The sequence below is a fragment of the Helicoverpa armigera genome, chromosome 26, assembly GCF_030705265.1.
Source record: "Helicoverpa armigera isolate CAAS_96S chromosome 26, ASM3070526v1, whole genome shotgun sequence".
Lineage (NCBI taxonomy): Eukaryota > Metazoa > Arthropoda > Insecta > Lepidoptera > Noctuidae > Helicoverpa > Helicoverpa armigera.
The window spans coordinates 3,419,750-3,436,049 of NC_087145.1; the positions used below are offsets into that span (position 1 = coordinate 3,419,750).

A 16,300-nucleotide genomic window follows, 5' to 3' on the forward strand; every position below is an offset into this window, starting at 1 on the left:
TTCCGGAAGAAGGTAGTGAAACAAAGTCAAGGTTATAAAAACAAAAACAGAGGAAAATCGAAGATAAAAATTTCAAACATGCATCGCCTTGAGTTTGGCTAACGATTGTAAAAACCTTCGAATTCAATGATCTGAATGGTTAAATAATATAGACAAAAAAAATACACACAAAAAGTGTTAAAATTCAGATATCTTTGCACCGTAATTTTTATTTTCAAAATCCATTCAAAAACCAAGTGTAGAAAATATCGCTATATCACATAAGTACTAATAGATGACATTACAGCATCACAATCGGGTGACATACATGTTCATACATGTATCTAAAATTATCTAGAACTACCGCCATTTTGTTTAGATATGACACTTCAAAGTGCTACATCGCAGGTTCGATTAGGAACATCTCGTTAATCAGCAATGGTTAAAAAAATATATTAAAATGGTAACAAAATCGATTTTAGTGGTAGTCGATGTGCGGACAAAAGAAAGTCAATTAGTAACACAACTTCGTATTATTTCAAATCTTCAATCGCAACTCCATTATTTTTATTGTCCATCTCATAAAACTGATGTCAAAGATTCAAAAATTTGTATCTTCCTCACTATACATCCATCTAAACATGAATCTCAAATTGATAAATAAAATTCAAAAAAAGATAAATCTTTGAAAATCTTCAATACTGTCAAGTTCATAAACAACGATGTCATCCACATACACGATAATATTGGCACACCAATTGACATTAATTTTTAAAATACATATCAATACTGTCAGGACACGAATTGTCTCTTTTTATCTTACTTTGACCGAATTACATTTGAATTAGAAAGTAAAAATCTTCTAAAAAGCTGTTTGGTGGAGGAATCTTTAGCTGGTGAAAAGCCATGCATGAATCCAACTCCTTTGGTTTTACTATTAATGTCATTTTGGGTAGCTATGCTAACGTGCAGACCTAAAAGGAACATCAAGACACCATCTCAATTCAGTACTGATCCTTAAAGGTTCACGTCTAAGTCTTGCGAATTCGCAAATTCCATTAAGTTCAAAAATACAAGACTATTAAAAATTTGATTGACATCAAAAACTAAGACTCAAAATCTTTTGAACAGACTCTTATGTCTTAAGATCCATATTTCTTTGTAAATTAATTCCTTCAGGTTAGTTCTACCTGTTCATAGGACGTTGTTTCCGTACTCCATGCCGAAGAGTGATAGGATGACGAAGGTCAGACCTAGGAAGACAGAGCCTAGTAGGTCTCCTAGGGCGGTTAGGTAAGGAATGGCTGCGTTGTCAGGATCCTTCTTCTTCTTCCACATTAGGTGGACCAGCATGTATGCTAGGTACAGGAGTACCATGACCTGGAAACGAAGAAAAACATTTTTGTAATAAAGTCTGTAAGTCAAATCTTCGACTGATTTTTATTACATCTAAGTATAGACAGGGATTTAGGGGAGCTATTTACATAAAAAACGGAGTGTAGAAAAAATACAAAAAATTTTGCTATCACTAAATTAAATTCTTAGAAATGGCACAAACGAGTTTTGCTTAAAGAGTGAATCAGATTATTATAAATTCTATTCGTACATAACTTGAAGAGGGCGGATCACTTTAAGAATAAAAAAAAACTTAAAATATAAAAGATCAACTTACTTGCAACAAAGAGCACATTAGATACGTAATGCCGAAGGGTACTTGCAGAGTCACCATCCCTTGGTACACGAAGTCCGCTACCACCATGAAGATGATCTGACCGAACAGGGCCAGGATCAACAGCATACGAGCCACTTTAGCTGCCGCAGCTGAAAGTTAATAGAACAACCTGGTTAGAGGAGATTCAAAGAAATTGTACATAAAGAAAAACAATCCTAATTCATTTACTTTATCTGTTGCAGACAAGGTTATAGAAACTCAAACTCAAACTCAAAATCGTTTATTCAAATTAGGCTGATAAATCAGCACTTTTCGAACGTCAAAAACAAAAGACAGCCCCCAAAACGCCCGCTCTTCACCACTTCCTATGTGTTTTTGCTGGGAAGAAGAAGTGGCGCAACAAACTCCCCAGCAACCCAGTAAAGATTAAGAAAAGTTATTCTGGCAATGAATTGCTTTAAAAGTTGATAAATGAGAATTGCCAATCCGCCTTTTGCAAGCAATTACGCTCATTTCTTCTCATCACGAGAAAAGGTCTATGCCCTGCAAAGGGACTTGTATCAAATGTATGCATTTGAATTTGGTACACTAGAAATGTATATGCTTTAAAAGCATGCCCAAAAGGCTCAACTATTTTGTTGGTTATCAGAGCTAGACCTATTTTACCAAAAGAAAGATTTCCACTTACTTCCATAGAACAAAGTCTTCCAAGGCCATTCCACGAGCCTGGTGTTCTCCGGCAGTTCTCCAGGGATGGCTGTCTGATGCAAATGTGTGGCGAGTCGTGAAGACTGGACACAGACCAGGTTTCCTCCGATACCGTTGACAATAGGCTGGAAGACCTCGTAGCCTCTGTAGTGATCCACTGCTTTGTCCAGGACGATACCTCCGATGCTGGAGAAGAATATGATGATGAGTAATTGAGGAAGATGATTTTGGAGAGTGAAACCAGGATGTGGTAGAGTACCTATGTGACTGATTTAATTTATCGTGATGTGATTAAAGATTATATCATAATTATTTTACAAGATTTTTTCATGCCGGAAGATGTATTTGTGATACATGTTTTACAAAAAATTCAAGACAGATGAAGATTTAAAGGAAAAAAAACAAAAAGATACGAAAAGTCTTTATGAACAGCAAGCATGACTAAAGAATAGGTATAGAATGCATCCAATATTAAGATTTATGCAATATTTAAGATCCAATATGATATAACGAAGCAGAAATAACAAGAAGTTAAGGACCATGTAGCCGGAGTTGAAGACAATGATATAGGAAACATACCCGCTGATGAAGAGTGCCGAGATGACGGGAGTCCAGCCGCTGGTGAGCACCTTCTTGGTGTACTTGTTGCGCCACACGATGAACACCCACAGCGGCAGCAGGCTGTAGTACACGCACATCAGCGCTATCGGTTGCCAGAGGGATATCTCTGGAAGGTGAAGGAAAGGAAATCTGTTTATTTAAGTACTTTTGGAGTTGTGTTTGAACTACTATAGAAACGAGTAAGTGTAATTATATTCGAAGTGCAGCCTACAATGAATCCTATGGGCTTTTTTGGTGAAACAAATTTTTTTTGATAAATGAACCCTCTGTAGATGAAGCGGAATGGAGTGTAGATGTCGGATACTCAAAGGACACTCAATTTTAAAGACAAGCCCATGCTCTTTAGTTTGCAAGATGAACTTTGAAGTGGGGAAACGGAGAAAAAATTAAGTGAATCATATAAGAAGAGATCTAAACGAGAACAATGATGCAATGAAAGTCGCAAAGCACAAATTCACTAGTGAAGGTTTGCAAGGGAGTTTTAGAACATGAAAAAGCCCTAGAGAATAACTTCCTAAAGTGGTTCTAATGGCGAGAGTCCCCAATAATGAACCCCAAGAAATGTAGTATGATATCTTGTGTTGGTCGCAGTTTCGGGGACATTTTAGAAATTTTCGCACGCAATTTCATACACTTGGTAAAAGAAAGACCATTTATGTGCGTCACAGTGCCGTACACCGGAGGAATTAATAATTTAATCAAACCCAACTTATCTACGGATTGTCTGAGATTTGCAACAATTGACGTCAATCAAATACGGACATCTTTTAATCCATTATTTGTTCGAGATAAGACAGGTATGTTGATAAATATTTTAATGTCGATTGAAATCGTGAAATCAGTTAATGCATGGGTACTTATAATATCGTGCCAATTATATTTTGAAGATTAGATTTAAATTGTATTTTTGTACAGGTAGGCATGATATGGTCGTTATTTTGTAATACCTTAATTATGCAAAGAAGTGTTCCTATATACTAAATAGTCTATCTATTCTATGAGGTCCCAGATTTATTATCATTAGGAAATCCCTAAAAGAACTTAGTTATCTTAGTGTAATTAATAGCGTATGTAGATAATAGTAGTGTAGTAGTTTCAGTTGAGGAGGCCAGATAGGCAGTCGCTTCTTGTAAAGCACTGGTACTCAGCTGAATCCGGTTAGACTGGAAGCCGACCCCAACATAGTTGGGAAAAAGGCTTGGAGGATGATGAGTAGTTTCAGTTGATTAAGGAATGAAAAAGAAGTGACGATCGTGCAAAAGAATAATATCAGACCAATTTCTTACTATCATTGTATCGATGGACAGATGAAATGTGAGAGAAGAAAATGCAAGTGTTTTATCTACAACATGCTGAATGATTTTAATTTTTCTAAAGAATCTATTTAGTTTGAGTTCGTCTTAAGACTCACCTCTCTCACTTCTTCCACTATCAGTACCTTTTTGTTCAAATGAAAATTAAGGGTCTTTATTACTATTTGAGATTTTAAAAATTAATCCTTATAAACTAGTTAATACTATTGATTGGTCACCGGTAATTTGACTTGGACTATTTGGATTTAGAAATAGCTATCATTATCGCTACTTAATTTGTGAACGTTTTCATGTATGTCCATATCTTATTTTTCATTCAAGTTTTTCTATCTGCTTTTCTATTTTTAAATCAGTTTCCTTATGATCTTATCTAAAATATTCCTACACGTGTATCGGCATATCGTGGATCTAATAAGTTCCGCTACTTTATAAGATTAATCTTCACAGCGTGACTCAATTTTAAGTGTTGCTGAAATATCATTCCATCACTATCATCCTTACTTAAATTGCTGCGACAGAAACATTTTAAAGTAAGAATTTGAGAACCCGCACACTGCAAACCTTTGTATGGGCCCATAAATCAGTATGAAGATGAATGTTAATATCCACATAACAAAGATCAGGAATTTAGCCGGTATCAGACTCATTTTTGCTGATCATGGGGTCTACTGTCGGCCGATTGTTTAGTCTGCAGTATTGTTAAGTCTACTCCTAAAGTTAAGTCACATTTCAGGATTTCGGGATCTACAAGCTATTAAAGTCAAAAAGATAAAATACTTACGTATCTGTTCATACATATACTGAGCAGTAACAGCGAGTACAGTATTACTGACAATATCGCCGATAGAAGCCGCGAGAGGCGTCGCCACGTTGTCCGGATTCACCTTGAATTTGTGCGAGCCGTAGATCACCATTACCATCACGAAATCTGCAATTATGATAAAGGGAATAAGGACAAAGCAATAAAGGATAATAGCCAATAACCAATATGATAGCCAATGACCAAAGATAATAGCCAATATGAATAAGTCTGCCATTTGAACATCTCTAGCAGTCGCTACGGGTAGTCAGTAGCCAGTAGGTACCTAAGTCTGACAATCAGTCTTACTAAGGGGTATTGGGTGGACCGGGTAACTGGGTTGAGGAGATCAGGTAAGCAGTCAGTACCTATGTATCCAGGTAGACTGGTAGCCGACACCAACATGGTTGGGAAAAGATAGATGTTGGTGATGATGTTGTAGGGAATTAGATTATTTTGATGTAAGTTTTTTATTTACTTCTGAACCCTGAAGCAACACTCAATTTAAAGACAGATGGAATAGAAGAAGCAGTATTTGAAATTCTCCTCAAACCTATTAAATATTTTATAGACAAAACACGTTTACAAAAGATAATACTCGTTTACATAAGGTAGTTTGCTTCTATAAATTCAATTCTTATGTAGATACAAATAGGTAGGTAATGATAATCTATTTTCTTACGTGCTCCGTATTATCCTTTAAGCAATTGACCATTGACACCATTTGAACTATGTATTGTCACGTAATTTTTATGTTTTCTATTAAAATTCAAGCAGCGTACGGATCATATGTTTTATGTTTGTTCTGAGTACATTTTTACTAATAAAAACCCCTGTTCTGACGTAGTCAGCATCTAATGAATAAATATGGAAATAATTGTTCTTCGTCAAAACATCATGTGCATTTGCTAATACATAGTTTAATATATTTCCACAAACATACCTAAATAACAAATTAAATCTACATATTTACAAAAAGCTAAATTAAATAATACATAGTTGCTCTCACCAATAGGTATCACAAAATTTGTGGGTTCTTGGTGGATTCTTTAGGACCCCCTTTATCTGTCACCTATGGCGTACATTATCAAAAAAATCATGTCTGATTTTATCAAAAACATCGTGGAAGGGAAGGTCGAAGGAAAGAGAGGAAGGGGTCGTCCAAGATATAGCTAGGTACATCAAGCAAATGAAAGAAAAGGTGAAGGTTGTGACGTATAAGGAAGTTCAGGAGTTGGCGCTAGATAGGTAATGATAAGTAAATAAATAAATAATAAGGATAGGAAATGGAAGGAGCTACACCGACAAGAGCTGGGCTCTTAAATTAATGATGATGATGGCGTACATTTCTAAAGTAAGCCCACTGGGATCATAAGAAAAACGGCATAAAATCCAACTGCTACGAGTGGTTTCTACGTTCAGCTAAAGTAAAACAACCTAAAGATAAAAATAAACCAAAAGCACACATACCAAGAACAAAACAAGTAGTAGTAGCAGTGAATACAGCTGAAGCCACCAGCAGTAGTACGTAGGATCCATTGATGGCTCGGTCGGTGATCGTGTTCACGACTATCGCGAATATTGAGACAACCGTCGCTGCTACTATTGCTTGCACCTGGAATTTGTGAGAGAAAATGTTATTTTTATGAGTAGAAACGTAGAGAACAAAATGCATGTTTCTCGGTAGTGGGATCCTAAATCTACGATAATTGTAATATAGGATACCAGTTGAAGAACAGTGAAGGCTTCTAATCTAATGATTTGAAAAATTCTCTCACTGTTAGAATGTACACTTTCCCTGGGTAACATGGTTATATTTTATTCGGGTACGGGAAGCAGATTCAATGGGAAGTAGGTACTGTGGAAAACAGCGAGTCTTAGCTTAGGACTGTAAAACGAGGTGATCGTGAGGGCGTTGAACGCGGGCAGCTTCTGAGTGATCCTTTTGGATATAAATGGGGTAGGCGTATATATGTTCAGCTTGTTAGCCTTAACTACAGGGTAGCTCTTTTATTCAACAAGCTGAGTTAGTAGACTATGAATTTCATAGGGGTGAAAGCAAAGCGGTCCAAAATGAACTCCCAGCACATTTTAACGATACAATTTGAAACACGAGGCTACTTCATACCTAAAGTATAAAACGCGCATGCGACATTTTGACTTTAAGTGATCTAGAAGTCATTACTCAAGTGACAACGGTGACGACGGTAAACACCCACAAATTGAGCTGTAATCTTTGCATGTAACGACCGTACAATCGTCTAAAACAATTACCTACAGCAATTTACACGGCGTTTATATCATTTTAAGATATTTATTTTTTCGTTTCTGAGGAAGTCTAAGAATTTAAGTGTGTGGTTGAAAAAATGTTATGGGCAAAAAACATGCTGCTAGACCAAAGATCCAAAAACCAATCTACAAGATTGGGTATCTAATATGACGTGTTTTGTATCATTATTGAAAATTCTTCTATAGAAAAAGTGGAAACGATGGATGGATTGTGTGAAAGTCGATATAGCTAAAAAGAAGAATGTTAAGTACTTGTGAGATGATGGCAGATAGAAGAGTTAGTAGAAATTGAAGAAGAAACCATGTTTCGCTGACTAGACATAAAATTGGGATAAAGGCAAGAGGATGATGTTTGAAAAATAGTCGATCAATTCAAGAATTCTGAGCTATTAAAAAACAGTAATAGATTTCATTATAATTAACATGATTAGATAAGATTAGTCTGTACGAATATATAAGTATTTTCACGTGGCGTGCACTTGGAGAGGCCTATGTCCAGCAGTGGACTGCGATAGGCTGATGATGATGATGATGATGATGAAGTATTTTCACGTGATTTTACCTGTACTAGTGATATGTTTCCGACGACCATAGATATTACTTCTCTTGAGGATTTCATGTTGCCTAAGTTCGCTTGTGTAGACAGTCTGGATGCTAAGCACATGTCCAGATTACCTGAAAACAAAAGATATGAACTTGTTAATATTATACAGATCTTTGATAAGCATTATACATAATTATGGACATGAAAGAAAAAATGGGATAAGGGCAAGACGATGATGATGATGAATATAGACCTTTAGGTAAGATACTAACAGTATGAAGCTGAAGAATTGCTTTGAGGAAGCTAATCTCAGGAGCGATGCAACAGATTTGAAAATTACTTTAAATGTTATGTCCCGTGCCATGGGTATAGCCCATGCGAACTACTCCCGTGCCATGGGCTATACCCATGGCACGGGAGTAGTTCGCGGCACGGGAGTGGAAGCTTGCTTCTGATAAATCGTCAAAATGAGGTACTCATTCGTTTTAAGGATTAAGATACTTAAGTACATTTAGTTATCGATAAAAAATCTAATGTTATAATTAAAAAAGTACAGACAGGTGATTTAGAATTACAGAATCGATTAAAATTTTCATTCAAAGAAACCGACACCCTTAACAGGAAGTTTCTTTGATTTTGATTTTATTTTATTAATTATCCGTACTTACACGTTTTATCTTACGTAATCTCACATGACAAGTTAATAGTCTGATAGAGAGTTAATCGAAGTTATTTGGACGACTACTAAATAGATTTATTTATGAGATAGACACCATATCAAGCGCACGTGTTCTATGAGTCAAGACACCTGTATGGAAACAGCGAATAAAATCCAAAATTTAATCAATTAACGAGTCAATAAATAGATAAAACTATTAAAAACTGCTAGTGGTTGTTTTTTGTGATAGTAGCTTGATAATTTACATACTATAATGTCTTAAGATTGTACTAACTCAAAAAGTGTGTGATTTTTTTTATCGAAATTCCTACAGGTACCTATTCCGTCACAGCTTACGAGTGATAAAATGTATGTACCTACAACATATATACATTTTTTACAACTTAAGTAATACAAAAAGTATGTACGTACCAACATACATTTCATCTCTTTTTATTAAAGTTACAGTATCGAAAGTTTTATTTCGTAGGATTTTTCGAACGTCCTGATGTTTCCTTGACTTGAATTAGAGTAGAGAGTTTCACACCAATAGAATATTTTACGTACCTAGGACTTAAAACCATTCGGCGAAATGAGGGTCACTGTAGATTAAAATAAAATTATACTTCGACATACTTTTTTGCTGATGTATGCATTACAGGATAAATCAATTGTTTATAACAAACATCTTGTTTATTATGTTTAATATAAATAAATATAAAAGAAATACCAGCTCTGTATATTGCATTGAATAAACAGTGTCATGTGCGCTTTGAAGGTGCGCTGGCGCCGCATTTGAAGTTATTCATGTACCTAAATATATTTCAGTTATGTATGTAACTTTTTACATTCATAAATAAATACAATGGTATTGACCTTGTCTAAGTACAAACTTATCGTTAATGTTAGGCATTAGGTACTAATATAATAAAGAAGAAACATTTTTTTGTTTATTTATTTGTATCCTAAAGGCACTGAAACTACTGATCCGATTTGTAAAATTCTTTCACTGTGGGAAAGCTGCACTCTTCCCGTGTAACATAGGTTATATTTTATCCCTATACGGGCAGTAGGTAGTTTCTACGGGACACGGGTAAACCTCGGGACAACGGCTACTTAATAAATACAATGGTCCTGACTTTATCAAAGAACTTAAATATCGTTTAATGTTAGGTATTAGGTACTTTAATTATTAGGGAAGGATTTAGATATCTGTAAGATGGCACCGTTTTTTTTTCCAAAGTTATTAGATACTAAGTAATTAATATTATCAAAGCTTTGATGTGATAAGATTATTATTTTTAGCTAACCGACCTTGGTGGAGGGTATTGCCTGTTTCATACCTATAACGACAAATTTTTATATCGATTTTACCTAAAATAGGATATTATAATAAAGTTTATTTTGTAATTACCTTTAAAAATTTTATGAGATCGGCACAACATGTCTTCTTTCCATTTTCCTGTCTGACCTCATCTTTCAAATACTTCTTTCTTTTTTTGGACTAATTTATTATAAAATATATAGGTATGTTATATGCCTAATATATTTTCGTTATTTTTAGGGTTCCGTACCCAAAGGGTAAAACGGGACCCAAACAAAGCTTTCCTCTTTATAATATTAGTATAGATTAGTTTGGATGGTACGGAAGCCTTCGTGCGCGAGTCCGACTCGCACTTAGCTGGTTTTTTCCTTATCCTTTGCCAGATTTAGGGCGGTATCTGTCTTGCCATTTTTATAGGATAACAAAAATGATCCATCTCCATTTATACAATTAAATACGTCATAGGTTATATACACGTTCCGATTGTCACAATAGAAAACCATTTGTAGTCCATTTTCCCGAGAAATAGGCATGTGATTATAGAGATTAGTTGCACGCGAACTCAGGTTTTTCTTCGATATGTTCAGTTTTTTCTACTATAGTAATGGTTAAGTAATAGCGTGTGATTTAGACGTAAATCTAGATAACACGTCATCAGTTAGATAAGTCTAAATTAGTTTTATCCACAAAAAAAAAAACAATATTGCGAAAAACAATTTTAAGGAAGCCAAAAATATGATATACCTACTTACCTATATCATATTTGCAATCGAAACTACTTACGGAACCCCACTGCCAAAAACGAAAGCAACATCTTAAATACATTTTGATTCTTTTGAGACACTGCAGACTAAACAGTCGACCCGAAAGTTGGCATTTTTTTATAGGAATCTTGAAATCAATAAATTTTCCCTGGATTTGATACCCACTAAACATCTGCATATGCATTCGACTATACCTACATCTCCGTACTGATTTATGAGCAAAAACAAATTTTAGCCGACTTAAAGTTTGCAGTACTAGTCTTACGTAGTATTTAAGGAACTAATCTATGTATTATGGTCCTCCGGTCACTAACCGTCCTCAACCATGACTCTTGAGAACACATGCACTGAACACCCACATCAATTGCTATTGTCCAAGCCGAGCAATTATATTTTGTAATTACCTACACGACAATTCTACACTCAGTATTCAACTTAATGACAGATTTCTATCGCAAAACTATGCTATTCTGAATCGCGGAAACGTTGAAAGAAACTTCATACTTAGGTGGCAATGGACATATAATTGCATATAAGTCTATCTTTATGGCGCTTTATTTGATTCTGATACATATTTTCAACAGAGTTTCAAGTCAAAATTTGAGTTTTTTTTGGAGAATTAGGTAGGCTTATTTATAGGTACCTAAATGTTTGCTAATTGGTTGAAATAGTCGTTCAATCAAACGGCTAGCTCTTTGAGTAAATTAAGAGGATTCATTCCGTCATTCTGATAAACATCATCTATATCTCATATCATTTGAAAAAATCTATCACGTATTCTATGAAGTACTTTATCTGAACGGCCTTCTAAATCATCCATCTCATCTTATTCTAAGAAATCTAATTTGATTGATATTATCTCAGAAATCTCTAAGAGCACTTCATATTCTTTTAGGCAGGCAGATGATATTTTTTTGTCTATGTCTAGAGATATGACTATCTTTCGCTATTTCAAAAACACCAAGGTTTTAAGGGTTGTCAACTACCTATTAGATACTAAATAATACGCTACTAAAATATTTTTCATTTTATCTCCATGTTCTAATATTTTAAGGGGGCCTTAGTTCAGCACTGAATGGGAATAGACTGATATGATGATGATCTAATATTTTTTCGAACTTGAAATTGACAGCCCTAAAAATTTCTGATAGTGTCCAATCTAATCTCATTTATCATTAATGTACGATCTATCCTCATAGGTAATATATTATGCGTGATTTATTGATTTCACTATCGTTCATCTACATTTCATATTTATTTGCTTAACTGTGAATAATCATACACATGTGTGTTGAAGTCAACATGTGATTTTTGATAAGAATCAGAAGCGAATGATATTAATCTGTGATAAGATTACATTATTTTTGTATACTTTTTGATTGTAGGCACTAAATAATTGAAAAGTTTTTGATTTGTCGAAAGTTATATTACGTTACTGATATTAATATAATGCTTAATGCATATTTCAGACTACTGGGCTGTGTTATGTTGATAATTATAGGAACTAGGGCTAAACCTATGATCAAATTTTGGATATCTAATGATTTTATGAGGAAGATTACTTACATATGTTAAATAATAAAATATAACTCACCTTTAAGTCCTGACAATGATGGTACGAGCACAAAGATAGCCGATACATTGATGAATACATCCCAATCCTGAAAAAATAGAGAAAAAAAATTAAATCTCTAGCTACCACTAGCAGTTTCATCCGCTTCCTGGGGATACTAATCCCCGCAAACGTATTAAAAGTTGCCTATATGTTATATTGATGTGTAAGCTAGATTACTGAAAAGTTTCATCAAAATCCATTCATTAGTTTTTGACGGGAAGATAAGATTAGAAGCAGGATATATATTTCTGTATTGTTAAAATACCTAAGTACTTCGTAAGTACCTATTAATCATTAGTAAATGTCTACGTATTTCAGCAATTAGCACTTTTGATAACCTTCTATTCTATGTAGATAAAAAGTAAATTTCACACGACACTCTTAGCGACTTCTCCTAAAACGATTTGACCTTACTATCTTGCAACACTGACCTTGAAACTGACCACCAGAAATAAACTACTTACAATGTAATCAACGAACAAAAAATATAATAAAACTGCATTGTCTTCGTTTTTACGTTAATACCGTTATTTTAATATATCTAAGTAAATTACAGACTTATGGTCATCGCATCATTATCACCCGAGCCTTTTTCCCAACTATGTTGGGGTCGGCTTCCAGTCTAACCGAATGCAGCTGAGTGCCAGTGTTTTACAAGAAGCGACTGCCTATCTGACCTCCTCAACCCAGTTACCCGGGCAACCCAATGCCCTTGGTAAAATCTAAAGTGGTGTGTAGTAAAAATAAAAAGAGACCCAAAATTTTTGGTCAATGACTGTACCTAAGTCAAAAACCGGTTGTATGCACGATGATTCACAGTTCATAAGCAACATAGGTATTCTTACTTCCGTAACTTTTTTGTCTTAGAGTGGGTTAGATTGTTCTAGAAAGGAATTCTTTTTTGTATCTTTGTCATCACATTTTTTTACTAATACCGGTTCATAGTCAATAGGTCTATTTGGTGATAAAGCAGTTTATAAACGAATATTAACTGTATTTAATATAGAAACCTTATATTCTTACTACTACTGGCTTCTGTGTGATATTTTTCAACCTTTTTTGGCTTCTTGAACAATATTTGCATACCTACATTGTATGCTAATTAAACAGATAAGCTATCACTAATTTTACCCTTATTAGTTGTTATTACGTATGAACATTTATCGATAAGATAATTGAATGCTTGAAACCTAAAAATGTCGCACCTGGTCATTGTAGGTAATTATTTCACTAATTCTATGGACATAGCGAACATTGATCGTTTATCGTCATTCGACTGATATTTTTAGGAATATCCTATTTAGGTAAATTGATTGGATTGTGCATTTCGATAATAAAAATAATAGTTGAATTTAAAGCATGTTTTCCTTGAAGAGTTTACCTACATATTTACTTGTGGCATACCTACTTATGATGATAGATCTTGAAGTAGAACTGATTTTGATAAAACTTGATACTTATGTAGCTTATTCACACATCCGAATAACAAATGGGTTTTTATCCTTATACCAGAGAAGTATTAACCCAAAAATATTAACAAAAGAAGTGTCACTTACCCTAACGGTGCCCAGAACTAGACCAGCGCCAATGGTGCCGCATCCAGCGATGAAGAACGGTACAGCTACCTGCATCAACGTGTTCCACCATCGTTCTTCTTTCTTCTGAAACGAGGGTGCTTTAGTTAGACAAATGTAATATAACTAATCAAAGTCAACGTCAAAATTTAGGACTATTACAGCTCTTTCGGAACGTCAAGCTAGGTGCACGATTCCAAGGAATGGGTGTCATTCACAGTCTTTTAGAAAAAGCAATCGTTTACAATAATTTTCAAGCTAGAAAGTTGCAAGTGAAGCTAATATTCATATCTAAAGTTCTTATGACTTATCGGCCTTAGATTAAGTGTAATTTGGAACTTCAATAGAATAATCAATTGGAAGAAAGTTCTATAATATCGACAATCTAACAAATGATTTCGTAATTATACGAAATGTTTTGCAATGGTAATGAATTGACATGTAGATAATATGGCAACAACTGTAGATATACCATGGTATCTCCAAATTTGTTGTGTTAATAGATAATTTTATCAAATGCATGGTGAGGTAAGCAAATCACGGTATGGACGAAACTGTACGTAGAAAATGTTTTAAAGAAGCATGAAATTTTCAAAGAATTCTTTAAGCCTTTGAAAGCATGACCTTTGATAGTAGAAAAAAGAGTGAAAAATGAAGTAAAAGCAACCGTGAGTCGGTTTATGAATGATGTAAATGATGAAGCCAATGAATATAGTGAATTTGACATTATAAACAATATTGTTCGAAACAGACATCGTTTACATGAAAAAGATTTTGAACAATCTGTTTATTCTTTTTTGGCATTATAAGAAGATAAAAAACTAAATTCTTCTAAACTTAATCTTTTCTCCAAAATATAACCAAGGGCCACACAAACTCATTCTCGGGTAGTCACCATTTTAAATTACGTAAGCATAATTTACTATAAGTACCACCAACTTTCATAACATCGAGGGCATAATATCTATGTGTAAATAGTAAGTACTTTAATAATATTGTTGAGTACAATGTCAATTGTATTTGCTATTGCTTACTTTGTAGTCCACGGTCGCTTTTTACTTGTTTAGCTATGTACTTGTGTGATTACTTTCGTGTTGGTTGTAAGTAGCTGTGTTGCATTTATTAGTAAGTAAATGGTGGTCTTTAATACATTTTGGTCAACTGAGTTATGTCTAATTGTTTCTGTTGTGTTTTGTTTTGTTTCATGGTCTACATAGTCTTAATTATCCGATCAGGTCAGGGCACCATTTATCACTTTAAAAAATTCAGCTATCTCAATTTTATTTGTTGCAAATCTGAGTCATAGCTGGAGATTTGTATGACCTCAAAAAATTTAGCATTTTGAAATGTTATTTTCTTGTATTCTGCTGTTCTCTAAACACAAAGCATATTGCTAAGGATTGATTTGAAATCAACTTCATTAGGTACACTCAGTTTTAATTAAGCTAGCCTTAGAAGAGTACCTATACCTACTTAAAAGTTAGGTAATACACAGTTATTTTGTGAGCATGTATTGAATCCAAAATACGTATTATGTCCCCAGTAGCAATGTCGATACATTTAAGTGAAAGGAAATAACAGTGTTATCAGAGCAATCGATATTAAAAGTAAATCTAATCCTATCGAAGCAATCGGATTATTTCAGCGATATGAATTGGACTGAATCCGCTTCAGTACTGAATCAGTTCAAGACATGCACGTATAAATGCATTTATATTTTAACATCTGAAAGTACTGTTTTGGGATAACATCAATTGTATTCAATTTATATTAATATATATAGGTATTTACTATTTACACATTTAAAGAAAATAGGTTTTAATTTTATTTTCTTGCATTTTGTTTAACTTGCTTGTACGACGGTTTTTTTAATGTCAAAAATGTTGGCATTAGATTTTTCACTTGGAATTTTGAATTAAAAATGTGATTAAAATAAGCTCTAGCATTGTAAATATATTGTATACATCGAATGTCGTGAAATATACACATTTACAAAAAAAAAAAATGAAAAAAAAAGTCTCTTATAAAAAAAACTTATGTTTTTTTTTTTGTTTTTCTGTTTTAATAATAAAGGTTTTTTCCTCGTACACATTACCTCATAGGAATGCCTAGTACAATTATGTTTATCTTTGTTTACAAAGACTGGTGACACATTATTTTCTAATTATTAAATTATCAGGCACTTGTATTACCAATAATTATTGAATGATAAGTAGGTGGTACTTACTTACTACTAGTACATTCATTCAAAATCATTCGTTATATAACCAGTTATGCAGCAAAGGCTGGATTCTGAATTACAAATTATCTTGTTTACATCGTCAATAATAATGTTGTACGATTGTAATTACTTATGTATTTCGTTCTTCAATTTTCACATTTCAGCAACATACCGTAACTATTGAACCGATTTGAAAAATTCTTACACTGTTAGAAAGCT

General features: G+C 33.9%; 1 protein-coding gene across 4 annotated transcripts in view; it reads right to left on the reverse strand.

Annotated features, from left to right (window-relative positions):
* Positions 1-204: 204 nt before the first annotated feature.
* LOC110373900 (solute carrier family 41 member 1) overlaps positions 205-16,300 on the reverse strand; it is a 94,088-nt gene continuing 77,992 nt past the window's right edge. For 3 of the 4 annotated variants that reach the window (XM_064041863.1, XM_049849425.2, XM_049849427.2), the window contains 9 exons: positions 13,843-13,947; positions 12,266-12,332; positions 7,944-8,056; positions 6,563-6,707; positions 5,075-5,221; positions 2,939-3,086; positions 2,340-2,545; positions 1,652-1,800; positions 205-1,359 (listed from right to left, as the gene is read on the reverse strand). In XM_064041863.1, the coding sequence (XP_063897933.1) occupies positions 1,174-1,359; positions 1,652-1,800; positions 2,340-2,545; positions 2,939-3,086; positions 5,075-5,221; positions 6,563-6,707; positions 7,944-8,056; positions 12,266-12,332; positions 13,843-13,947 (1,266 nt within the window). In that variant the 3' untranslated portion in view covers positions 205-1,173. The remainder of the gene's footprint in view (positions 1,360-1,651; positions 1,801-2,339; positions 2,546-2,938; positions 3,087-5,074; positions 5,222-6,562; positions 6,708-7,943; positions 8,057-12,265; positions 12,333-13,842; positions 13,948-16,300) is intronic. The other variant, XM_049849426.2, reaches the window with a different exon arrangement.